General features: G+C 44.1%; 2 protein-coding genes across 2 annotated transcripts in view; both read right to left on the bottom strand.

Annotated features, from left to right (window-relative positions):
* Positions 1 to 27,129, bottom strand: part of LOC120022027 (cytoplasmic dynein 1 intermediate chain 1) — a 464,568-nt gene that overhangs the window by 156,721 nt on the left and 280,718 nt on the right.
* LOC120021981 (VWFA and cache domain-containing protein 1-like) overlaps positions 7,079 to 27,129 on the bottom strand; it is a 154,714-nt gene continuing 134,663 nt past the window's right edge. Inside the window, exons 17-26 of the mRNA XM_038965785.1 lie at positions 26,772 to 26,894; positions 24,516 to 24,732; positions 19,290 to 19,450; positions 18,971 to 19,057; positions 18,225 to 18,341; positions 13,277 to 13,428; positions 11,777 to 11,938; positions 11,230 to 11,298; positions 11,023 to 11,124; positions 7,079 to 9,503 (exon numbers count right to left, since the gene is read on the bottom strand). Coding sequence (XP_038821713.1) covers positions 9,265 to 9,503; positions 11,023 to 11,124; positions 11,230 to 11,298; positions 11,777 to 11,938; positions 13,277 to 13,428; positions 18,225 to 18,341; positions 18,971 to 19,057; positions 19,290 to 19,450; positions 24,516 to 24,732; positions 26,772 to 26,894 — 1,429 coding nt within the window. The 3' untranslated portion in view covers positions 7,079 to 9,264. The remainder of the gene's footprint in view (positions 9,504 to 11,022; positions 11,125 to 11,229; positions 11,299 to 11,776; positions 11,939 to 13,276; positions 13,429 to 18,224; positions 18,342 to 18,970; positions 19,058 to 19,289; positions 19,451 to 24,515; positions 24,733 to 26,771; positions 26,895 to 27,129) is intronic.

The following is a 27,129-nucleotide window of genomic DNA, read 5'->3' as shown; positions in this document are numbered from 1 at the left end:
TGATGCATTACAAACTTCTACTATTTAACAGTAATGTGGATATCGAATGAGAGTGGCAGGTCGCAGAGCCTCGACAATACTCGCAGCAAAATTAAGGGATTTCTCAAACCGTTTAAGTTAATTAGGCCCAATATTCGTTTTGGTCCAAATGAACTACACATAAGTATAGCAAAGTATTGCATTTTAGCACACCTGAAATAATTTTAATATTCCAGAGAGCCGCAAGAGTAGCGCAACAAAACAACTTTCACTCCATCTGTCAGAATACAGAAAAGTATAGGCTACCTGGTTGGTTGTATCTTGTGGAAGGTTTTTAATGAGGATTTTCCTCCTGTTGCTCAGCTCGCGGCGAGTTTTCTCTAGCCTCTTCTCAATTTCCTCCGGTTCCAAATCGGGTAAGTCTCTGAGACTGGTCCCCTCGGATGCTGCGTCCTCATCCTGCCGGCTCTCCGGGCTGTCAGAATCCGGGAAATTTGCACTTTCCTGGTTCAAAGAGTGAACGGTCGGCGGCTGGATGGAGGAAGCTGCCGCCATCTTGAGTAGCTGTGATAGAAAGTGAGTGGAGGCAGTGATAGGTGGGCGTCTGTGTTTTTGTCGCTCCCATCTGAGTGAGAGAGAGCAGACGGGAAAGGTACGCACATGAAGTCAAGCCCCGGCGCGCTACTGTAGGCTACCCCGGACGATTGGCGACCCCCACCGTTTACAAAATGTATAAGTGGGCACTATTAAACAATAACGAGTATTGTATCGCCATCCTGTGGTAGACTATACCCCATAGCTAATGAACTAATGCTACCTGTCAATAAGCACGTTATAGAGAGGCTATATCCAATACTGAGAAGAGGACAATCAACTAGCCTACAGGTTGCATAATTCGTTTTATGATAAAGCATAATGCATACATACTGTTTTCAAATAAACATTGCTCTCCAACAGTATGTGGACACACCCTTCAAATGAGTGGATTTAGCTATTTCCCCCACATCTGTTGCTGACAGGTGTATACAATCGAGTACAAAAGCCATGCAATCTCCATAGACAAATATTGGCAATAGAATGGCCTTACTGAAGAGCTCAGAGACGTTCAACGTGGCACCGTCATAGGATAACACCTTTACAACAAGTCAGTTCGTCAAATTTCTGCCCTACTAGAGCTGCCCTGGTCAACTGTAAGTGCTGTTATTGTCTAGGAGCAAAAATGTCTCAGCCGCAAAGTGGTAGGCCACACAAGCTCACAAAACGGGGCCACCGGGTGCTGAAGCGAGTAGTCTGTCTTTGGTTTCAACACTCACTACAGAGTTCCAAACTGCCTCTGAAAGCAACATCAGCACAAGAACGGTTCATCGGGAGCTTCATGAAATGGGTTTCCATGGCCGAACAGCTGCATACAAGCCTAAGATCACCATACGCTATGCAAAGCGTCGGCTGGAGTGACGTAAAGCTCGCCACCATTGGACTCTGGAGCAGTGGAAATACGTTCTCTGGAGTGATGAATCACTCTTCACCATCTGGCAGTCTGACGGAAGAATCTGGGTTTGGCGGATGCCAGGGGAACGCTACCAGTTCCAATGCATAGTGCCAACTGTACAGTTTGTGGAGGAAGAATAATGGTCTGGGACTGTTTTTCATGGTTCAGGCTAGGCCCCTTAGTTCCAGTGAAGGGAAATCTTAACGGCTACAGCATCTAGACAATTATGGAAAGACATAGTTTCTGTTTTAAAGCTAATGTTTGTCACGCCCTGACCTTAGAGAGCTGTTTTATTTCTCTATTTGGTGAGGTCAGGGTGTGATGTGGGGTGGGCATTCTATGTTCTATTTTCTATGTTTTGTATTTCTTTGTTTTGGCCGGTGTAACAGTATAACTTTATGGCGTCCCCTCGTGACGTAACTGATTGAAACGCTACTAGCGCGTACCCGCTAACTAGCTAGCCATTTCACATCCGTTACACTCACCCCCCTTTCAACCTCCTCCTTTTCCGCAGCAACCAGTGATCCGGGTCAACAGCATCAATGTAACAGTATCACTTTACGCCGTCCCCTCGCCCCGACACGGGCGCGAACCAGGGACCTTCTGCACACATCAACAACTGACACCCACGAAGCGTCGTTACCCATCGCTCCACAAAAGCCGCGGCCCTTGCAGAGCAAGGGGCAACACTACTTCTAGGTTTCAGAGCAAGTGACGTAACTGATTGAAACGCTACTAGCGCGTACCCGCTAACTAGCTAGCCATTTCACATCCGTTACACCGGGTATGGTTCTCAATCAGGGACAGCTGTATATCGTTGTCTCTGATTGGGAACCATACTTAGGCAGCCCTTTTTCCCACCTGTCTTTGTGGGTAGTTAACTTTGTTTGTGGCACATAGCCCTTAAGCTTCACAGTTGTTTTGTATTGTTTATTGTTTTTGTCGGCGTCACCTAAATAAAAGGAATATGTACGCTCACCACGCTGCGCTTTGTCCAGTTCTTTCGACGGCCGTGACAATGTTGAGATGATATCGGAGTGAGAATGACGTGCTCTGCATGCACGTTCGGTATTTGGCCATGATTACAACAAGATAGTCTAGCCAGCTAACTACCAATCTAAATATTGACATGGGTAATTGTCAGCTAATTGAGGGACTGACAAGAGAAAAACTGCTGATGCACAACCAAATGTAGACATTGCACCTGGTGTATTCTACTATTCTTACTCTCGATAGTAAGGCGAGACCTCGACTGAGTAAAAAACAAATTAAAAAAAATTCAAATTCAAATAAATATTGTTCAACTATACATTGCTCTCCAACAGACACTCCTTGCAATGTAGGATACAGGCCATACTTTATTTTGCCTATAAATAAGAAATATACCCTAACATACAAACAGTGGGAAATGGAGTAACGTTCCCCTGCTGTGCAGATTATAAACCTGAATGGCCAGGTCTTCTCTCAGCCAGCCAGAGTCAGTCAATCCTTTTCCTGTGGGTGGAGGGTGCCACCCAGTCAGACTAAGCGGTAAATGGCAGCTTTCCTCCAGGGCCCCCACAATGGCCATGTGCGTGTCAGACCTGAATGTATAAATTGCAACCCACTTAGTTGTGCAGAAAATATTTCCTATGTTTATAAAAAGGGGAGAAAATAAACCAATCATCATGCAAATATGATGCTCCGTTTACCTAGTGAGATTTTTGGCAGCTCTACAAATAGTGCTACACTATCACAACGAAGAGATGGAAACATCCTGCTCTCAACTGGCAAATTAAATTACAGTCTTCAGACTAAAGCAGAACTATACCTCGTTTATGCGTAATTACAGCAATCAAACTAACCCACTTCATGTCTGACGGGAGGTTGAATAAAATAGTTATTCAATGGATATAGGCTATAACAAGATGGGCTTGAATGAGAGTGTTCTCGAAACCGTACTGCATGTGAGCCTACTAGCAAAATGTCTCAGTATCCGTACAGATTGGAAGACATTAATCAATCAACTGTGTTTTCTCTGAAATGATGGTCAGTGATGCTGGTCAGTAACAAGATGCTGAAGAGACATGATGTATCCCAATCAGAGATAAACAGAAACACCCCTCAAGAGAACAATCTCTCTCATACACACACATCATTGTATTCCCCTCATGCCATAAAAATTCCTCATCAAAGTTTGTCACATTTTTCATCCATGCAAATCAGAGAAGTCTTTCACATGTAAAAGGAAAGGCAGGCTATCCAACCAGATACCAACGGGGATGGTGTGTTGGTCTGCACTTCTGTGACAATGATTCACAGCTCCACCGAGTGGGAGTATGAGAAGAAACAAGGAAACGTCAGCGCTCGATCGTTGGGACCTGTGAGTGGGTGTCAGCGAGTGGCTGAATGGGGCAACGCAGGAACCTGGGACACATGTTTATGTTATGTAGGCGGACCGAACCTTGAACCCTGAATGGCTGGGAGTGAGGTGCTCTGTATGTGTAGGAGTAAACATTATCAATTCAGGGATGGCGATAAAATCATCTTCATTGTAGATCTATCTATTTCACCCATTTACATTGTCATTCCTTGCTTTAATCCAGGACACTGGATGGTTGTCCTCACCATTCAGGTACACATTTATTTGGGATTGAAGAACAGAAAATTACAGAATGGATTAAGCATGAGCAGGACCCCTACCCTCGCTCACCTACCCAATTTCCCTTCAACATAACCGTCCCCATGTTCCCTGATGTTAATGGTACATCAGCCTCAACCAGTGGTCCTCCTGAGATGCATAGATGACGAGGAGATGCAAATAAGTACATGCCTACTTCAGAATAAGCTAGCCTGTTAGTTCATGTGTATGCTTCCTCCTCAGTTGTCAGAGAATGCCTTGGGTACACCCTGAATGGCCTGAGGAAAGTGAGAGTGCTCTAATTCAGAGCAGATCCATGGCAGAGAGAGGGAGAAAGAGTGAGAGGAGCTACTCCTCTTCCCCCTGCGGGCCCTGGCCCATCCTTCAGCACTGCAGAGCAAGCTGGTCCACTTTCCTGTCCTGCTGCCTATGGTCATTAAGGAAGAACATCCACCATGTCCTTTCTCTTTATCTGAAGAAACTTAGATTAGAAATGTGGAGAGAAGACCTGGTTAGATAGAAGACCGAATGCCACTTCAGTATTTACCCATTATTCACAACTGCTATAGTGTGTGTAGATCTTCCTCAACCTCTTTACATTCATAGACCTATACATCATATTCAATACATTGATGCCAAGACATCAATTCATCACTTTAGGCACATAGTCTCTTTTAGAGGTGGTGAATGTGACTACAAGGAAACTCATAGAATCAAAACACAAAACAAAACTCTATATGCCAATTAAGATGTACAGAAAGGCTTATAAATAAATATCAATAAATCAAATGTATTTATAAAGCCCTTTTTACATAAGCAGATGTCAAAGTGTTATACAGAAACCCAGCCTAAAACCTCAAACAGCAAGCAATGCAGATGTAGAAGCACTATATAAAGCATAGCTCTTCCCCTATCTCCCCCACAATGAACTACTGCTACAGTAGCTGGAACATGCTGAAAACAGAGGCAGTTAGCCTGTGGGATTGAAAGGCCATTGTCTAGTACCGTTCAGTTGCCCTAAATTACCTTTCCACCCCAGTCTAATCCAACAATAAATATGGGTTGGTGGCTAACAGGAATATGGGCCTGACACGGAGGCAAGATAAAGGAGCAGGTAATCCTCCCTATCAGTTCATCCTACTGTGTCTGTACTGGCAGGTGGGACATGGTGCCCTACAGACTGACCTAGGAACATCAGATTATGAAATGATCATTCTAGGAGTTGTAGGCCTACTAAGTTGTTGCATTGTGATTGTGTCTGCCATGGGTGGTACTTAAGGTGGCATGTTATTGCTGAACTAAGATGTGATTAATGCTGTCTAAAGGGAGTAGTACATGATGGTACACCGTGAATGAAATATTGAGGCAGTACAGTACAGTACATGGTACACAGTGAACTGTAGCATAGTAAATGGGAAATACATACAAAGGCAAGTGGTTTTAAGTGTAACATGGATTTTTTTTATATATCACATTCACATTGCAATATATCTCCATTTTATAACTGTATATGTTACACTGGAAGTTCTTTCAGTACATTAATTAAATTCATAGTGTTCAGTATACACAAGATTATACTTTCTTACAACAGCTGGTAAATACTGTTCATGCTCTCTCGCGTCAAAAACGTAATTACAATATAGTCTCAGTAAATGTAGCTCTTGTTTTTCAGATTCAAACAAAAAATCTAAACATCAGACCCACTTACAGTACCAGTCAAAAGTTGACACACCTACTCATTCAAGAGTCTTTCTTTACTTTTACTATTTTCAACATACTACATTCCCATATTGAAGACATCAAAACTATGAAATAACATTTATGGAATAAAGTAGACCAAAAAAAGTGTTAAACATATCAAAATATATTTGAGATTCTTCAAAGTAGCCACCCTTTGCCTTGATGACAGCTTTGCACACTGTTGGCATTCTCTCAACCAGCTTCATGAGGTAGTCACCTGGATGCACTTCAGGTGCCTTGTTAAAAGTTAATTTGTGGAATTTCTTTCCTTATTAATACATTTGAGCCAATCAGTTGTGTTGTGACAAGGTAGGGGTGGTATACAGAAGATAGCCCTATTTGGTAAAAGACCAAGTCCATATTATGGCAAGGACAGCTCAAATAAGTAAAGCGAAACGACAGTCCATCACAAAAACCATCAAGCGTTATGATGAAACTGGCTCTCATGAGGACCGCCACAGGAAAGGAAGACCCAGAGTTACGTCTATTGCAGAGGATAAGTTCATTAGAAGTACCAAATAAATGCTTCACAGAGTTCAAGTAACAGACACATCTCAACATCAACTGTTCAGAGGAGACTGCGTGAATCAGGCCTTCATGGTCGCGTTGCTGCAGAGAAACCACTACTAAAGAACACCAATAAGAAGAAGAGACTTGCTTGGGCCAAGAAACACGAGCAATGGACATTAGACCGGTGGAAATCTGTCCTTCGGTCAGATTTTTTTTATTTTTGGTTCCAACTGCTGTGTTTTTGTGAGACGCAGAGTAGGTGAACATATGATCTCCGCATGTGTGGTTCCCACGTGAAGCATGGAGGAGGAGGTGTGATGGTATGGGGGTGCTTTGCTCGTGACACTGTCAGTGATATATTTCAAATTCAAGGCACACTTAACCAGCATGGCTAACAGCATTCTGCAGCGATACAGATGACCTGGCCTCCACAATCACCGACCTCAACCCAATTGAGATGGTTTGGGATGAGTTGGACTGCAGAGTGAAGAAAAAGCAGCCAACAAGTGCTCAGCATATATGTGGAAACTCCTTCAAGACTGTTGGTAAAGCATTCCAGGTGAAGCTGGTTGCGAGAATGCCAAGAGTGTGCAAAGCTGTCAGAGGCAAAGGGTGGCTACTTTGAAGAATCTAAAATCTCAAATATATTTTAGTTTGTTTAACACTTTTTTGGTTACTACATGATTCCATATGTGTTATTTCATAGTTTTGATGTCTTCACTATTATTCTACAAGGTAGAAAATAGTAAAAATAAAGAAAAACCCTTGAATGAGTAGGTGTGTCCAATCTTTTGACTGGTACTGTATGTTTTGGTGCCGCACCGTTGGAAATATGCACCAACCCGACGTGACAAAATCGGGGTGTATATTCCCAGAGCTGTGTAGTGTTATGAGTAACGTCCAGTGCTATAATTTTAGTGGTGGTGGTTATGAACAGGACAGTAGGAGATAACTGTGACTAAAACGAATTACTGCTTTTAACTACAGTGAGACTAGAGTACCACAATATCCCATAATATGAGCTGTAGCGCTAGGTGACATGGCATTATTATTCAATGAAAAGGTACTCTAGAACTAAAGTTGGGGTCAATTATATTTCAATTCAGGAAGTAACACGATACTCAATTTCTAAGAATAGAAATGAAATTTACCCATATCCTGTCTAGAACTAATCCAACTCAACGAACAGGGAGAAAGTTCCACTGCAGTCTAAAATAAAATCTCTTCTTGACAATGTCTTCTGACATTTTGACCCTACATGGTCCAACAAAAATTTGATTTGAAAGACTTTAAAATCTTCAACTTTAAGTGTCTAAAATACAACTATGTCAGTCTGTCTTCCATCCAATATGGACCTAAAGAAAGGTAGACCTAATAACATCCAAGGTGTCGCAAACCATGAACTGAAAAATATCACACAAAAAACAAATATCTGAGCATCATTTTGAGTACACAATATTTCATTTCCAACATACAACATATATGGAGTGCAACACATGAATAGCTATTTGTGACTTTTAAAAAGGTATGTACACTTTATACTGTTTCGATCGGGGGTAAAAAAAAACACGAGACATTCTTCACCCAAACTAAATGAATACAATATGACTTGATTTGGAGAAGTTCATCCATGAATCACATGACAAAACACTTGTTATAACGGGGAAATTACGCATCAGAAAATCAGGCGGACTGCTGAAACCAAAATTATTTCATCTCTATTCACTAATTACACTTTCAAAACAATTAAACCATGTAATAATGCTTTCAATTGAGATGCTCTGACCACTTCCATACAATCAGACCACACACACACACACACACACACACACACACACACACACACACACACACACACACACACACACACACACACACACCCCATTACAGTTGCACAACCTGTGTACACACACACCTCTCTTCAACAGTAATAGGTCCCACAGGCATAGAGACAGAAAGAGTCATAGCTTGGCCCACCAGGTCCAGATGTTAGTGTGAGGGGGTCAGATAAGACAGACCAACCAATCCCTCTCACCAGCTCTATGCCTTAATGTTCAGGCAGATAACAGGGCACCAAAGTGTGGGAATGGCTCTCCTGTGTGTCTGAGTCATTCTGCCAGGGTCCTGGCATGGCCCTTCCATATTCAGTCATACAGCATCCCGTTGACACAAACCAGCCCTAGACTGGTGGTTGCCTGGTAGGGTGGATTAGTGAATACAATGTATTGTATTCAGCTTGTTCAGTCAGGACAAAGAGTTCAACTAATTTCACCTTCACAACAATAACAATGATTTTCTGATTCTCAACTGAAAATAATCCAAAGGATAACCTGTATCAGATATGTGTTGAATAACCACTTCCTCTTCATGATGTGTCCTTAACAGGAAGTGAGGGGCATGTGCAGCAGGGACACTCTGTGGTCCATGATCAGCCACTGTGGTTACCTTGGCAACCAGAGTTCATTCAGTTCAGCTCCAGCCACTGTCAGGCGCGCATCTGATCATTCTCAAATCCAGTTCAATAAATAGTAGAAAAATAATCCTTTATTTCTTATTTGTTATCTTCTTAAAAATCTGAGATGCTTTGTTTACACTTTTAAACAAGTTCAGAGCCCTTTTGAATAAAAGAGGCCTCCACCACACCCCCCATGTTTCTGAGCAGGGCTATACTGGGTTACAGAAGCTAGTGTTCCTCAACAGAGGTGGAGTGTGTGAACTTCAAGGAGTCCTCCAGGAGGGGTCTGCTCTGTTCTCCCCAGCCCAACTCCTTTCACCCTGGCTTGGCACAGTGGGAGCACACATGGGTGGTGGAGTCTGGAGTTGGTAGTGGTAGTGTTGGATGAATAGCTAGTAGTGATGTAGCCAGGCAGAGGGCTGGTGGGGTTGGAGGAGAGCTGAAGCCTGTGTAGGGATCGGGTATAGAGGATCAGCACTCTGCGTCCACACTGTGCACGGTGACTGCTGCCTGCAGGTGGTGTGTGTGGAGCTGGTGGTGGGGCGGGTGGCGGTACGGGTGGAACTTGTGGCTGAGCAGCGCCGCTGTCTGAGGGGGCGTTTCCAGATCCAGGTCGTCGTCGTGGTTCCCCACGTCCACGCCGGCCGACAAGGGGTCGTTGTTGCAGGGAGGGTTTTCACTGTCCTCCTGAGGACTCATGGTGCTGTAACCTGTTGCGACACACAGGAACACAGACGTTAATACACATCTATGTAAAAAACACAGGCATTCATAAAAGGAGATAAGTATACAAGCACTTTGTGATAGACCAATAGAGACTTCAGAAGAGAATCAGCAAGACTTTACACACCAGAGTATACGTCCATCGATCTATAATTACAGTTTAGGGAATAACATTCTAAGCCATCACACCTCATTAATTACGTGTGTGACATCTCAATCATTGTAGAAAGGTCTGGAGAAGGAGAGCTGTATGTGCAGTGAGTGGTGTGTGTGTACGTTGCACGTGAGCTGGTATGAAGGGACGAGTTAAGGAACGTTTGTGCCCCTGCAGTGGAGAGAAAGAGAGTGATAGCAATCAGAGGGGGATTGCCAATTTGAATCAATCCCTCCATCTCCAACACCTCTCCAACTTCCCTCCCTCCCTCCTCCACCGACTCCCCACAGATCACTGACATTATTAAAGCATCATTACATATCTGCCGCCTCCGATACTGCCAAATCCCAACATTTAGCATCCCGCAGGCACTTTAGTTCTAGAAGACGAAGCATCAACTTTTATAAAACAGTCCAACTGTGGAAAGAGGAGAATCGTCACTGCTGTGCTGAGTGTAATGGAAGGTAGGTATGAGTGGAAGATGGGAGAAGGAATGGGCATCTATTGGTATATATCTAAGCGAAACAAAGAGGTACTGATATAACCTGGCTAGTAGAGCTTCTGAAGGTCACTTAGGCTTTTGACATGTTCTCTAATTCTGTCAGAGAGAACTATGGGGAGGACTTCAATGGGATCCGGAGGAGAGGAAAGATGCCAACTTCAGAAGCACTGAGTGCGTAGCTCCGCACTCCTATCCTCTGCTCAACTCCTTCCATCTATTGATGAGAAGTCATTTCAAACAGTGCTACTGCCATTTGTCATCAGTTTTCCGAGTAGCACAAGAGGTGATAAAAGTAAATCACAGTTAAAAGGGTCATGAACAACCGTGGAGACGGGGCCTGAAACAGAGGATGTGAAAGGTCAGGACTTAGGTAATAATACAGAGAAAGGTTGTATTAATAAAGCCTATACCTGGATGTCTGCTAGCCTGCAGGCTGTTAAGACAACATCCTTGACTCAGTGACTGTGTAGCTAGAGAGTACAGAGACCCTTCAGCAGCTGTGTGAGTGAGTGGACTGTGGGAAAACGCCACTGACTGAGCTGAGGAACAGAGCCAATGTGTTTTTAACGCTTTGCTGTTTGCCCTGAATCGCCTCCGCCCTCTTTCTTACACTCTCTCTGTATTTCTCCACTGCATCAATTTCCTCCTCTCTGATCAGTAGTTACACAACCAGTGTTAGCTAGAGAGACTTATCTACGGGCAGAAGAGAGGGAACACAAGGGCAGGGTGTCCTATCTGTTATGTGGTTTTACAGAGAGTTATACTACTCTCCTCCTTCTCAACCAGAAAATGTGTGGTTTTTAGAGCAGAACAGTAGTGGCCTGTTTCCTCTGGGGTCATACTGTCTTACCGTGGTCACTCTCTGTCCCTGACCGTCCCCAGTACCTCCTCCTGCGCTCGGGGCTGTGGGTGTGTCTCTCAATCACCGCAGCAATAAACCGTGTGTTGCTGACTGCAGGACGGGACAGGAAAACATCTAGGTTTAATACAAGGAATAAAGACAAGGTCAAGTCAAGGTCTTACAGTACACTAATACTAATCCTCCTGCAGTACTTACTGATTCCCCTGTCTTCATGACTGTCCTCATCTCGCTCATTATCCAGGTTAGACATCCGCACTGACATCTCTGCAGAAAGGAGAAAGGGAAAGAAAGTATTATTGTAAGAGATTACTTTCATGCATATCTTTAGTCAGATTCAATAACAAGTGTTTATGGTCTCATTAGGGAAAGACAATACTGCTGTCTGTAGTGCAGGTCAGCCATTGAGTTCAGGGCATTAGTTCATTCAATCATCCCCACAGCTCTAGCAGCAGCTTTCATTATCAAAACTAAGACCTGATGCTCAGACAACAGAGGCAATTTTTGGGGCAATTACTGTCTAAATTTGAATACTTTCATAACAGACTAAGACAATAACAAAGTGGTTTTAAAATGTCAATAAAATGTCCTATTCATAGCACTGAGATTTCTCTGAGGTCAACCTAAATCAGAGGCTACCTGTGTCACCGCTACCTGTGTCACCACTTGCATGCACTAACTAGCTGTATTTCCATAGTCAGTTGTCCTAGGTAGCATTCATCTCCAGTATGCCGAAGTGTCTTACCCTGCGCGGCCAGAGGGGACATGTGTTGATGTGAGCGCCGGTGGAGCTGGTGTCTGTAGGCGTAGACAGCCAACACCAGCACCATGATACAGCCCATAATCCCCCCGGCAACCGGCCCTACCGGTGCACTCCGAATCATGTTCAGAGACGCTACCTCCTCATCTGGAAGGAGGGAGGGGAGAGGGAGAGAGAGAGAGTGGAGGAAGGCTTAAACACATTAGATCTATTATACTAACCAAATTATTCTAGAAGGACTATGACATAGCCAGAGCTATGTATTTAGAGAGTTGGGACAACTTGTAGAATTTTTAATATAGCTCTAATTTTAAATGATCAGTTAAACACCATTGTATAAATATCCCCCATGTAATGTTAATGGTGAGTTATAAAATGGCTGCCATAGAATGTTGGAGTGTCATGTAAATGCATCATAATGCAGAAACCTCAATGACCCAACCATAGAATTAGGAATTGGAATACGCAAGTCATTTAACAGGATGTCTATGGTCCTAACCAGAGCCATGTATTTAGAGAGTTGGGCCAATAAGATTTCTGCATTATTTACATAACACTTCTACATTCTATGGCAGCCATGTTAGCTCACCGTTAACATTACGGGAGGATATTTATACAAAGCTGTGTAACTGAATGTCTAGAACAATAATACACATTCTACAAGTTGGCCTCTAAATAAATTGCTCAGGTCCTAACTGGTTAAATAAATTGCTCAGGTCCTAACTGGTTAAATAAATTGCTCAGGTCCTAACTCGTTAAATAAATTGCTCAGGTCCTAACTCGTTAAATAAATAGCTCTGGTCCTAACTCGTTAAATAAATAGCTCTGGTCCTAACTCGTTAAATAAATAGCTCTGGTCCTAACTCGTTAAATAAATAGCTCTGGTCCTAACTCGTTAAATAAATTGCTCAGGTCCTAACTCGTTAAATAAATAGCTCTGGTCCTAACTCGTTAAATAAATAGCTCAGGTCCTAACTCGTTAAATAAATAGCTCAGGTCCTAACTCGTTAAATAAATAGCTCTGGTCCTAACTCGTTAAATAAATAGCTCTGGTCCTAACTCGTTAAATAAATAGCTCTGGTCCTAACTCGTTAAATAAATTGCTCAGGTCCTAACTCGTTAAATAAATAGCTCTGGTCCTAACTCGTTAAATAAATAGCTCAGGTCCTAACTCGTTAAATAAATAGCTCAGGTCCTAACTCGTTAAATAAATAGCTCTGGTCCTAACTCGTTAAATAAATAGCTCTGGTCCTAACTCGTTAAATAAATAGCTCTGGTCCTAACTCGTTAAATAAATAGCTCTGGTCCTAATAGCTCTGGTTTAACTAACTAGTTAAATAAATTGCTCTGGTCCTAACTCGTTAAATAAATTGCTCTGGTCCTAACTCGTTAAATAAATAGCTCTGGACATAATGCGGGGAAATCAAGCCCACTAGCCCATTATGTTTGCATGACCTTGTGACAGTATGCAATGAGTAGACTCACCAAACATCCCCATGCCGTCCATGTAAGGGCTCTTGGCCCCGAGGATGCCCCCGAAGCATTCCTTCTGCAGGGCACAGTAAGGTTTGTCCAGGTGGGTCTTCCCATCATTGTCCACCATACACCATTCACAGTCCAACACGCCAAAACAGTCACTGGAGATCACAGAGTAAAGGTATGAGGTCAAGTCATGGTCAAGACTCATACAACGTAATGGATTTTCTTCACGTTAAATCTCAGCAAATGTATTTTGGAAACGTGTTGCGATCTGAAACTTGTTTTGCTCTTCTAAATCAGTATATACACATCACCACATGCTTTAATTAAATCAGTACAGTACCTTGCTAAAGTATTCATCCCCCTTGACATTTTTTCCTATTTTGTTGCATTACAACCTGTAATTTAAATTGATTTTTATTTGGATTTCATGTAATGGACATACACAAAATAGTCCAAATTGGTGAAGTAAAATTAAAAAAATTACTTGTTTCAAAAATTTGAAAAAACTGAAAAGTGGTGCATGCATATGTATGCTATGAAGCCACTAAATAAGATCTGGTGCAACCAATTACCTTCAGAAGTCACATAATTAGTTAAATAAAGTCCACCTGTGTGCAATCTAAGTGTCACATGATCTCAGTGTCGTGTCTTTGACTATGCCAGATTAATTGCTATGACATGCTATTCTATAAAATAATTTCTCTGTAATTAATATTACCTGATTGAACTAATCATGTAAATATTAATTAACTAGAGAGGGACACCACGAAATAATATTTATAGAGTTGTTATCTTCCGAATAAACTCTTAAAGATTTAGTAAGATTTTACATCCATAACAGTCACATTAATCGTCATTTTATTCAGTCTCATCTGAAAGTTGTAAATCCTTGATTATCTGCAAGAATCCTGGCTAACAAGTTGAATCAGCAATACAAAATTGGGTTTAATTATTTATTTACTAAATACCTAACTAATCACACAGAATCACACATATACAATTAAATCATAACTTGATCACAAATTACGTCATACAGAAAAACGTCCCTAGCGGGCGGAATAGATATGACAGCTTGTTACACAAAGGGAAGGGGCTGAGTCCTAGTGAAAGAGCGGGAGACTGGAACAGAGGCGAAGCTGTGCTATCGTAAATACAGTATCTTATGCATTCTAAATTACCGCCCATTCGAAAAGGAAAATGCAATAAATATTTACTCTGAGCTGCGCTTCAGTAGGTTGGTGGTAGATGGACCGTGTCGCCAACCCGAGTCCTCTGAAGAATGTCTCTGGTAGTCACGGGATACGTTGTGTGTAGTAGACGGGATACTTGGACTGTCCTTCCTAACCTGCGTTTAGCTGTTGCTAACTCAACGGCTAGGAGATATCACTTCTGTAGTGAATACGAGTTCAAAGTTCATACCATTCACAATCAAAGTCCATGCTGCTGTTGGCTTAGTTCTGTAGTTATTATCTGAACCATTCTGACACCGGACCGTCATCCTAGTGTGCCCGGAACAGGAAGTTATATTCTTGTCAATGGCTTTTATAGTGGAGGGAGAGGGGTGTGTCTGAAAAGTTTATAACCCATGCCTCTTCACAGGGGCGGGCCACTGTGAGCAGAGGAACACTTATGAAAGTCCAGATCTCTCATTTGGAAGCTAAAATTACATTTCACCTCTTCACAAATAATGTCATATTCAAACATTTGAATTAAACAACAATTCCATGTGAGTCCGATACCTCTGACGTTTAGACTTTCCACAGTAGAGTTTATGTCATTCTATCATTGATGAGAATGTGTCAGAGGGCAACCGAACTGACATAATATACCTTAAGTACCACCGCATATGTTCAGTTGGTCGGATTACCAGAATATAGTTCATTTCCCCCAACTTCTGATGTTACCCAGAATCTCTATGTTAACCCATGGGTTTCCTTATGTCACATCAGTTATAGTAGGGAGAGAGAAAAAGGGGGAAAGAGGTATTTATGACTGTCATAAACCTACCCCCACTGCTAACGTCATGACATCAGTATATATACACCTGTTCTGAAAGGCCCCAAGGCCCCAACACCACTAAGCAAGGGGCACCACCAAGCAAGCGGCACCATGAAGACCAAGGAGCTCTCCAAACAGGTCAGGGACAAGGTTGTGGAGAAGTACAGATCAGGGTTGGGTTATGAAGAAATAGCCGAAACTTTTAACATTCCACAGACCACCGTTAAATCCATTATTAAAAAATTGAAAGAATATGGTACCACAACAAACCTGCCAAGAGAGAGCCGCCCACGAAAATTCCCGGACCAAGCAAGGACGGCATTAATCAGAGAGGCAACAAAGAGACCAAAGATAACCCTGAAGGAGCTGCAAAGCTCCACAGCAGAGATTGCAGTATCTGTCCATAGGACCACTTTAAGCCATACACTCCACAGAGCTGGGCTTTACAGAAGAGTGGCCAGAAAAAAGCCATTGCTTAAAGACAAAAATAAGCAAACACGTATGGTGTTCGCCAAAAGGCATGTGGGAGACTCCCCAAACATATGGAAGAAGGTACTCTGGTCAGATGAGACTAAAATTGAGCTTTTTGGCCATCAAGGAAAACGCTATGTCTGGCGCAATCCCAACACTTCTCATCACCCCGAGAACACCATCCCCACAGTGAAGCATGGTGGTAGCTGCATCATGCTGTGGGGATGTTTTTCATCGGCAGGGAATGGGAAGCTGGTCAGAATTGAAGGAATGATGGATGTGCGAAATACAGAGATTTGAGACTGGTATGGAGGTTCACCTTCCAGCAGGACAATGTCCCTAAGCATACTGCTAAAGCAACACTCGAGTAGATTAAGGGAAAACATTTAAATGTCTTGAAATGGCCTAGTCAAAGCCCAGACCTCAATCCAATTGAGAATCTGTGGTATGACTTAAAGATTGCTGTACACCAGCAGAACCCATCCAACTTGAAGGAGCTGGAGCAGTTTTGCCTTGAAGAATGGGCAAAAATCCCACTGGCTAGATGCGCCAAGCTTATAGAGACATACCCCAATAGACTTGCAGCTGTAATTACTGCAAAAGGTGGCTCTACAAAGTATTGACTTTGGGGGGGTGAATAGGTACAGTGGGGAGAACAAGTATTTGATACACTGCTGATTTTGCAGGTTTTCCTACTTACAAAGCATGTAGAGGTCTGTCATTTTTATCATAGGTACACTTCAACTGTGAGAGACGGAATCTAAAACAAAAATCCAGAAAATCACATTGTATGATTTTTAAGTCATTAATTTGCATTTTATTGCATGACATAAGTATTTGATACATCAGAAAAGCAGAACTTAATATTTGGTACAGAAACCTTTGTTTGCAATTACAGAGATCATACAATTCTTGACCAGGTTTGCACACACTGCAGCAGGGATTTTGGCCCACTCCTCCATACAGACCTTCTCCAGATCCTTCAGGTTTTGGGGCTGTCGCTAGGCAATACGGACTTTCAGCTCCCTCCAAACATTTTCTATTGGGTTCAGGTCTGGAGACTGGCTAGGCCACTCCAGGACCTTGAGATGCTTCTTACGGAGCCACTCCTTAGTTGCCCTGGCTGTGTGTTTCTGGTCGTTGTCATGCTGGAAGACCCAGCCACGACCCATCTTCAATGCTCTTACTGAGGAAAGGAGGTTGTTGGCCAAGATCTCGCGATACATGGCCCCATCCATCCTCCCCTCAATACGGTGCAGTCGTCCTGTCCCCTTTGCAGAAAAGCATCCCCAAAGAATGATGTTTCCACCTCCATGCTTCACGGTTGGGATGGTGTTCTTGGGGTTGTACTCATCCTTCTTCTTCCTCCAAACACGGCGAGTGGAGTTTAGACCAAAAAGCTATATTTTTGTCTCATCAGACCACATGACCTTCTCCCATTCCTCCTCTGGATCATCCAGATGGTCATTGGCAAACTTCAGATGGGCCTGGACATGCGCTGGCTTGAGCAGGGGGACCTTGCGTGCGCTGCAGGATTTTAATCCATGACGGCGTAGTGTGTTACTAATGGTTTTCTTTGAGACTGTGGTCCCAGCTCTCTTCAGGTCATTGACCAGGTCCTGCCGTGTCGTTCTGGGCTGATCCCTCACCTTCCTCATGACCATTGATGCCCCACGAGGTGAGATCTTGCATGGAGCCCCAGACCAAGGGTGATTGACCGTCATCTTGAACTTCTTCCATTTTCTAGTAATTGCGCCAACAGTTGTTGCCTTCTTACCAAGCTGCTTGCCTATTGTCCTGTAGCTCATCCCAGCCTTGTGCAGGTCTACAATTTTATCCCTGATGTCCTTACACAGCTCTCTGGTCTTGGCCATTGTGGAGAGGTTGGAGTCTGTTTGATTGAGTGTGTGGACAGGTGTCTTTTATACAGGTAACGAGTTCAAACAGGTGCAGTTAATACAGGTAATGAGTGGAGAACAGGAGGGCTTGTTAAAGAAAAACTAACAGGTCTGTGAGAGACGGAATTCTTACTGGTTGGTAGGTGATCAAATACTTATGTCATGCAATTAAATGAAAATGAATTACTTAAAGTGTGATTTTCTGGATTTTTGTTTTAGATTCCGTCTCTCACAGTTGAAGTGTACCTATGATAAAAAATTACTGACCTCTACATGCTTTGTAAGTAGGAAAACCTGCAAAATCGGCAGTGTATCAAATACTTGTTCTCTCCACTGTATGTATGTTCAAGTTCAGTTCTTTTGTCTTATTTCTTGTTTGTTTCACAATAAAATATTTTTCATCTTCAAAGTGGTAGACATGTGTAAATCAAATGACACAAACCACAATATTTTTTATTTTAATTCCAGGTTGTAAGGCAACAAAATAGGAAAAATGCCAACGGGGGATGAATACTTTTGCAAGTAGGCTGTAGTGGTAGCCTGTGGGCTGTAGCTGTGGGCAATGATTGTGGGCTGTACTCAACCTGCTAGTGAAGCGCTGGCTGCAGCGGGTGTTGATACACTGGGGCAGGGTGTCCTGCAGACTGGAGTCCATCACTGTCAGAGACAGGGGCTCCTGGTGCACCTCACAGCTGGGGTTCCTGTTGAACCACACGGTCAGACCATAGTGATGAACATGACCACACGGTCAAACTCCAATACACATGACCACACAGTCAGACTACAACAATGACAAACACAGTTCAAATGAGAGAACTGGCATCACACTGAATCAAGGAGGTAATGACTAACCAATGATAATGTCACAGTTTCAAATTAGGCAGTAATTAGCATTACGTGAAAAGACCTCAATCAACCACAACAGAGGGAACACTACATGACTGCATGACTGCAGCCTGACAGCAGCTTTGTGGACGATCTTTTCTCTAGCATCCCTCTATCCTCTCACAAAGAGCCTTAGCCAGAGAGACAGTTGCTGTCAATGCTAGTCACAGTTTAATGGCTAACTGAGGACACCGGTGTTTCTGAGGAATGGTCACAGCCATCTGATTATCATGACAGACAGCCTGATGACACAGTGACACAGAGTCAATCACTACCTGTGGGCACTATAGAAAAGGCTTCATTCAGTACAGACACGAGTACACACATTCAAACACACATACATCTATCTACATTACAGTAGAGCAATACACATCTAAACATACAAACAAAACAGAAATGTGAGCTTTTTTAACATGCAGGACGGTTCTTGTGGTTCTTGACTCACCTGTTCTCAGTGTAGGTGAGGTTGCCAGTACACTCGTTGACCTCCAGGGGGCACTCACATGGACACTCACACTCATTCTGCTCCATCCTGTACAACACAGAGACAACAGTTACAGCCATGTTCTAAGAATATAGATCCATGAAAGGTATGACTGAAAACCAACAAAATTGCAATGAATTAACTTTGTGACGCAAATATTCACCCCTAAAAAAGCAAGTTAAACAGATACCTCAGAATTCATTGAGTTCATGAATAGAAATATGAAAACACCATCTTATTTCCTCTGTAACTCTATAACTCCTGTGACTGTATATCTGACCTGTGACAGTTGAGACAGAGGCGGTCCACGGTGCTACAGGCACAGAAAGCCAGCGAATCACACGTCTCGTTGACGATGCCAGCGAAAGCGTTGGTGCCAGGGATACGGGTCAGACGGTACTTGGAGCAGTGGCTCCCGTGGACCAGGTTAGTCAAGTCACCCTGTGAAGGAAGAGTGAGAGAGAGAGGGGGAACATAGTGAAATATGGTACTAGACAAGGGGTTATCCAATGATTTCTATCTATACACTAGATGACAAACAGGGGGGGGGGGGCGCTGTTTTGAAGCCATCTTGGTACTCCTACACCGGTGTAAAAAATATTTTGGAAGCTATAGAAATGCATTTATTAATGTTTACATTTGTTGTGCCATGTTTATTCTATTACAGATAACTTAATGCACACTTGTAATTTAGAATACGTAAGATAAACATGAAAAAGTAAAGAAATAGTACTAAAAATACAAAAAATGTGTGTCATTTTGTCCTGGAAACATTTAAATGAAATACTGTAGAATTCCATTCATTCCTATGGAGGTCTGTATTTCTGAGGAGTGCCAATATGGCCGACCGCTGGCTTCAAAGCCTCTCATTGGCCAATACATAGCATCAGCAATCCAGGGTTTATATAAATCATTGGGTTTATCAGACAGTACATGGAGCAATGGCTCCAGTGGACCAGGTTAGTCAGGAGAGACAGGAGGAGTGTTGTCAAGCGTCTGAGTTTGTTCTAAAAAGGCTACACACTATGTATTTGAAAACATGGTACTAACTAGACTATGGTTTATCAATGGCTCTACAAAGAAAGGAAGCACTTGGTCATTTGAGTAAAGCTCATTGAGGATGCTATACAGTTTCTCACCATGTGGTGGGGTTATAATGCTGATGGATAATAATAAAAGCTGTCCTGGGATTTTTTTTAAAAACATTTTGTCAGGAAATGCAGCTCCGTCTCAGGTTCTGTCAACTTGCCTCTTACACTTTACTCAGTTTCAAACAATCCAAAATGGCGGATCTTGTGACACAGGGGCGGTCAGAATTCAGACCAAAGGGCCATATTAGGGCCGAGACAGAGCGAGAGAGAGAGAGACGGAGCGAGAGAGAGCGAGAGAGAGCGAGAGAGAGCGAGAGCGAGAGACAGAGCGAGAGAGAGAGAGAGAGCGAGAGCGAGAGCGAGAGAGAGAGCGAGAGCGAGAGCGAGAGACAGAGCGAGAGCGAGAGCGAGAGACAGAGCGAGAGAGAGAGAGAGACAGAGCGAGAGAGAGAGAGAGAGAGACAGAGCGAGAGACAGAGCGAGAGAGAGAGAGAGACAGAGCGAGAGAGAGAGAGAGACAGAGCGAGAGAGAGAGAGACAGAGCGAGAGAGAGAGAGACAGAGCGAGAGACAGAGCGAGAGACAGAGCGAGAGACAGAGCGAGAGACAGAGCGAGAGAGAGAGACAGAGCGAGAGAGAGAGCGAGAGAGAGAGACAGAGCGAGACAGAGCGAGAGAGAGACACAAAATACAAAATATATAGAGTACTGCACACACTACAATTACTAAGGTTTAAAAATAAGCTCAACTGGACACCTCAATGAGGCAGTAAATGAACAGAGAGAAAGCACGCGGGGCATTCTACGCCATTAAAAAGATAATTCAAATTGAAATACCTATTCAAATTTGGCTAAAACTAATTGAATATGTCATTGAACCAAATTGCACTTTATAGCAGCGAGGTGTGGGGTCCACTTGCAAAACAAGATTTCATCAAATGGGACAAACACCCCATTGAAACCCTGCATGCAGAGTTCTGTAAGATTATCCTACATGTCCAGAGGAAAACTACAAACAATGCATGCAGGGCAGAATTAGGCAAATATCCACTAATAATAAAAACTCAAAAAAGAGCAATTAAGTTTTGGAAACATATAAAATACAGTGACCCCCTCTCATATCATTACCAAGCGCTGCAATGCCAAGAGCTGAGCAAAGAAAAGAGTCCCCTCATCCAGCTGGTCCTGGGGCTGAGTTCACAAACCTGTTCTACTAACACACTGAAGGCTCAGGACCAGAACATCCAAACAATCAGGATAAACCAAATTACAACACAGTCAAAACAAAACTATATTGCTTATTGGGAAGCACAAACACAAAGCAAAATGCAGTGCTATCTGGTCCTAAATCGACAGTACACTGTGGCTAAATATTTGACCATGGTTACTGATCAAAACCTTAGAAAAACCTTGACAAAGTACAGGCTCAGTGAGCACAGCCTTGCCATTGAGAAGGGTAGACACAGGAAAACCTGGCTCCCTGTAGAGGAAAGGCTGTGCAACCACTGCACAACAGCAGAACCTGAGACGGAGCTGCATTTCCTGACAAAATGTAAAAAATAAAATAAAAATTAGAGAGTGTCATTTCCCCAAATTTGAAAACCTTATTCAAGGTTTCGAAGACCTCTCTGATGAGGATAGGCTACCCGTCCTGTTGGGGGAGGACGCAGAGAGCTGTGGGTTGGCAGCGCACTACATTGCTGCCTGACATAAGTTGAGGGACAGTGTCTGACAGACCAATCAACCTGCACATGTACTCTACTGTATGTTTATTGTTATTGTTGAATGTATGGTTATTTTGACACTTGGTTATTGTTTTTACTGTTGTCCCGTTGACAATTTTGATTCTCATTTTTATTTTGTAAATATCCAAAATAAGCTTTGGCAATATGTACATTGTTACATCATGCCAATAAAGCAAATTGAATTGAGAGACAGAGCGCAAGAGAGAGAGAGAGAGAGAGAGAGAGAGAGAGAGAGAGAGAGAGAGAGAGAGAGAGAGAGAGAGAGAGAGAGAGAGAGAGAGAGAGAGAGAGAGAGACAGAGCGAGAGAGACAGAGCGAGAGAGAGCAAGAGAGAGCGAGACAGAGCGAGAGAGAGAGCGAGAGAGACAGAGCGAGAGAGACAGAGCGCGAGAGCGAGAGAGACAGAGCAAGAGAGAGAGCGAGACAGAGCAAGAGAGCGAGAGAGACAGAGCAAGAGAGAGAGAGAGACAGAGCAAGAGAGCGAGAGAGACAGAGCAAGAGAGAGAGCGAGAGAGACAGAGCAAGAGAGAGAGAGAGAGAGAGAGACAGAGCAAGAGAGAGAGCGAGAGAGAGACAGAGCAAGAGAGAGAGCGAGAGAGACAGAGCAAGAAAGAGCGAGAGAGACAGAGCAAGAAAGAGCGAGAGAGACAGAGCAAGAGAGAGACAGAGCAAGAGAGAGACAGAGCGAGAGACAGAGCGAGAGACAGAGCAAGAGAGAGACAGAGCGAGAGAGAGAGAGAGACAGAGCGAGAGAGAGAGCGAGAGAGAGCGAGAGAGAGAGAGCGAGAGAGACAGAGCAAGAGAGAGAGCGAGAGAGACAGAGCAAGAGAGAGAGCGAGAGAGACAGAGCAAGAGAGAGAGCGAGAGAGCGAGAGAGCGAGAGAGCGAGAGCGAGAGAGCGAGAGAGCGAGAGAGCGAGAGAGACAGAGCAAGAGAGAGAGCGAGAGAGACAGAGCAAGAGAGAAAGAGAGAGAGACAGAGCAAGAGAGAGAGAGACAGAGCAAGAGAGAGAGCGAGCGAGACAGAGCAAGAGAGAGAGCGAGCGAGACAGAGCAAGAGAGAGAGCGAGCGAGACAGAGCAAGAGAGAGAGCAAGAGAGACAGAGCAAGAGAGAGAGAGCGAGAGACAGAGCAAGAGAGAGAGCGAGAGACAGAGCAAGAGAGAGAGCGAGAGAGACAGAGCAAGAGAGAGAGACAGAGAAAAATAATAAATAAATTTATCCCATTTTCTCCCCAATTTTCGTGGTATCCAATCGCTAGTAATTACTATCTTGTCTCATCGCTACAACTCCCGTACGGGCTCGGGAGAGACGAAGGTCGAAAGCCATGCGTCCCAACCAAGCCGCACTGCTTCTTAACACAGCGCGCCTCCAACCCGGAAGCCAGCCGCACCAATGTGTCGGAGGAAACACTGTGTACCTGGCCCCCTTGGTTAGCGCACACTGCGCCCGGCCCGCCACAGGAGTCGCTGGAGCGCGATGAGACAAGGATATCCCTACCGGCCAAACCCTCCCTAACCCGGACGACGCTATGCCAATTGTGCGTCGCCCCACGGACCTCCCGGTCGCGGCCGGCTGCGACAGAGCCTGGGCGCGAACCCAGAGACTCTGGTGGCGCAGTTAGCACTGCGATGCAGTGCCCTAGACCACTGCGCCACCCGGGAGGCTCACTGTGGTATTTTACCCAATAGATATGGGAGTTGTGGTTTTCTAATTCTTTGTGGATCTGTGTAATCTGAGGGAAATATGTGTCTCTAATATGGTCATACATTTGGCAGGAGGTTAGAAAGTGCAGCTCAGTTTCCATCTCATTTTATGGGCAGTGTGCACATAGCCTGTATTCTCTTGAGAGCCAGGTCTGCCTACGGCGGCCTTTCTTAATAGCAGGGCTATGCTCACTGAGTCTGTACATAGTCAAAGCTTTCCTTAATTTTGGGTCAGTCACAGTGGTCAGGTATTCTGCCACTGTGTACTCTCTGTTTAGGGCCAAATATAGCTTTCTAGTTTGCTCTGTTTTTTTGTTAATTCTTTCCAATGTGTCAAGTAATTATCTTTTTGTTTTCTCATGATTTGGTTGGGTCTAATTGTGTTGCTGTCCTGGGGCTCTGTGGGGTGTGTTTGTGTTTGTGAACAGAGCCCCAGTACCAGCTTGCTTAGGGGACTCTTCTCCAGGTTCATCTCTCTGTAGGTGATGGCTTTGTTATGGACGGTTTGGGAATCTTTTCCTTTTAGGTGGTTGTAGAATTTAACATATCTTTTCTGGATTTTGATCATTAGCGGGTATCGGCCTAATTCTGCTCTGCATGCATTATTTGGTGTTTTACGTTGTACACAGAGGATATTTTTGCAGAATTCTGCATGCAGTCTCAATTTGGTGTTTGTCCCATTTTGTGAATTCTTGGTTGGTGAGCGGACCCCAGAACTCACAACCATAAAGGACAATGGGTTCTATAACTGATTCAAGTATTTTTAGCCAGATCCTAATTGGTATGTCGAATTTTATGTTCCTTTTGATGGCATAGAAGGCCCTTCTTGCCTTGTCTCTCAGATCGTTCACAGCATTGTGGAAGTTACCTGTGGCGCTGATGTTTAGGCTGAGGTATGTATAGTTTTTTGTGTGCTCTAGGGCAACGGTGTCAAGATGGAGTTTGTATTTTCTCTGAGCCCCTACTCACAATGATGCTGGTGTTGAACTTGTAGAAACGTTGGACTGTGCGGTCGCTGAAGCTGTTGCACAAGTTCTTCTTGACAAAGTTAGGATGGTTCAGGATGTCGTTGGCTACCAGAGGTTCCTTGTGTGTGATGTGCTGCCGCTCGGCTGGAGCGTGACCTTTAGGGTCGATGAGGGTGGGGTGGGCCACCAAGTAACCCCTGTCCTCCATGATAAAACACCTATAGAGAGAGAGAGAGCGAAATAGACAGCGAAATAGACAGCGAGAGAGAGAGCGAGGGAGAGAGACAGACAGAGAGAGAGAGAGAGACAGGGAGAGCAACAGAGAGAAAGCAAGAGAGAGCGACGGAGAGAGAGAGAGACAGGGAGAGAGAGCGAGGGAGATAGCGACGGAGAGAGAGACAGGGAGAGAGAGAGACAGGGAGAGAGAGAGAGACAGGGAGAGAGAGAGAGACAGGGAGAGCGACAGAGAGAAAGCGAGAGAGAGAGAGAGAGAGAGAGAGAGAGAGAGAGAGAGAGAGAGAGAGAGAAAGCGAGAGAAAGCGAGAGAGAGAGAAAGCGAGAGAGAAAGAAAGCGAGAGAGAAAGAAAGCGAGAGAGCGAGGAAGATAGCGACGGAGAGAGACAGGGAGAGAGAGAGAAAGCGAGAGAGAGAGAGAGAGAGAGAGAGAGAAAGCGAGAGAGAGAGAGAGAGAGAGAGAGAGAGAGAGAGAGAGAGAGAGAGAGAGAGAGAGAGAGACAGAGACAGAGACAGAGACAGAGAGAGAGACAGAGAGAGAGACAGAGAGAGAGACAGAGAGAGAGAAAGCGAGAGAGAGAGAGAAAGCGAGAGAGAGAAAGCGAGAGAGAGAGAAAGCGAGAGAGAGAAAGCGAGAGAGAGAGAGACAGAGAGAGCGAGAGACAGAGAGAGCGAGAGACAGAGAGAGCGAGAGACAGAGAGAGAGAAAATACAGTTGACGTATTATTAATTTTATGGAACAGTACAACCAATTTAACTTAATACACTTATATCAAATACACATGTCCACTGAAATCCATCAGATTTAAACACAATAGAACCCGAACTTCAGACTCCCCTTTCCGCAGCAAGAGGGAGAGAGCCAGAGCGATTACAGTGGACGTGGAGGGCGAAGAGAGCAGTGTTAAGTCAGGAGAGACAAGGGGTGGTGTTAGAGAGAGCAAACTCTGAGTGTTAAGAACACCACATGGGCCAGGCTCCAGATCAGCTCTGTGTATCGTCACACCTGAGCCCCATATTACCCCAACCTGCAGGATAGAAAGTAATTCAGCCTAACCTCCATCTCCTTCCTCCTGTTAAACATGAACCACTCAACCTAACCTCCATCCCCTTCCTCCTGTTAAACATGAACTACTCAACCTAACCTCCATCTCCTTCCTCCTGTTAAACATGAACCACTCAACCTAACCTCCATCCCCTTCCTCCTGTTAAACATGAACCACTCAACCTAACCTCCATCCCCTTCCTCCTGTTAAACATGAACTACTCAACCTAACCTCCATCCCCTTCCTCCTGTTAAACATGAACCACTCAACCTAACCTCCATCCCCTTCCTCCTGTTAAACATGAACCACTCAACCTAACCTCCATCCCCTTCCTCCTGTTAAACATGAACTACTCAACCTAACCTCCATCCCCTTCCTCCTGTTAAACATGAACCACTCAACCTAACCTCCATCCCCTTCCTCCTGTTAAACATGAACCACTCAACCTAACCTCCATCCCCTTCCTCCTGTTAAACATGAACCACTGAACACTGAACACTCTCCGACAGAGAGAGAGAGGGAGACAGGGTAAAGAGTGAAAGAAAGAAAGGGGGAGAGGACTGCAGAGAGAAGGGGGAGAGAGAGGGAGGCAGGGGGAGAGAGAGAGAAACTGGGAGGGAGGGAAGAGTAGGGGTGGAAAGGCAGACAGAAAAGAGAAAGAGAGAATATAGCAGCAGAATCATGCATAACAGGGTTTTTCTGGGATGTAATTATAATCAAGCTTCTCCATCTCTCACCCTCTTTGTAACCAGCATAAAGTTAATTTGTGGACCACAATAGATACCAAAGAGAGAGACTCAGGGAAGATTTCTCCCACGTAGCAGAGGGCATGCTGGGATGTTGGAGGACTAGGTGAAAGTGCCATTCAAATTAGATTCAGAGTCTTAAAAACCTGATTGGGTTGTCCCTCAGGATCCCTATGAGGAACAGTCAAAAGGCCTGTAACAAGAGAGAATGAGCCTCAATGAAAGACGTACCGGATCTTGTTGCCCTTGTCCTGATTGCAGATGGGTAGCAGGTCCAGCAGAACCTTGTAGAAGTAACGCAGTGTGAAGTCTATCCCCATTACTGCTACTGCATACCCTGAGGCCATCTGAGAACTACACAGAGAGAGGAGAGAACATTATTCAACAGTACACATATTTTATTCTCTAGCTACCTTCCCTGCTTGTGCATGCAAACCTATCCTGAAAACCATGTGCTGCAGCTCTTGGGAGCCGTATTTGAGAGCAGAGTCTCGGTATACTAGACACCACAGGACATGCTCACCAACATCAACAGACTGAGCCTGCCTTATCAGAGCTGTGTGTGTGTGTGTGTGTGTGTGTGTGTGTG

This window comes from Salvelinus namaycush, chromosome 27 (assembly GCF_016432855.1).
Source record: "Salvelinus namaycush isolate Seneca chromosome 27, SaNama_1.0, whole genome shotgun sequence".
Classification (NCBI taxonomy): Eukaryota; Metazoa; Chordata; class Actinopteri; order Salmoniformes; family Salmonidae; genus Salvelinus; species Salvelinus namaycush.
The sequence above is the reverse complement of the archived record's forward strand: the minus strand, read 5'-3'. Positions and strand labels throughout refer to the sequence as shown.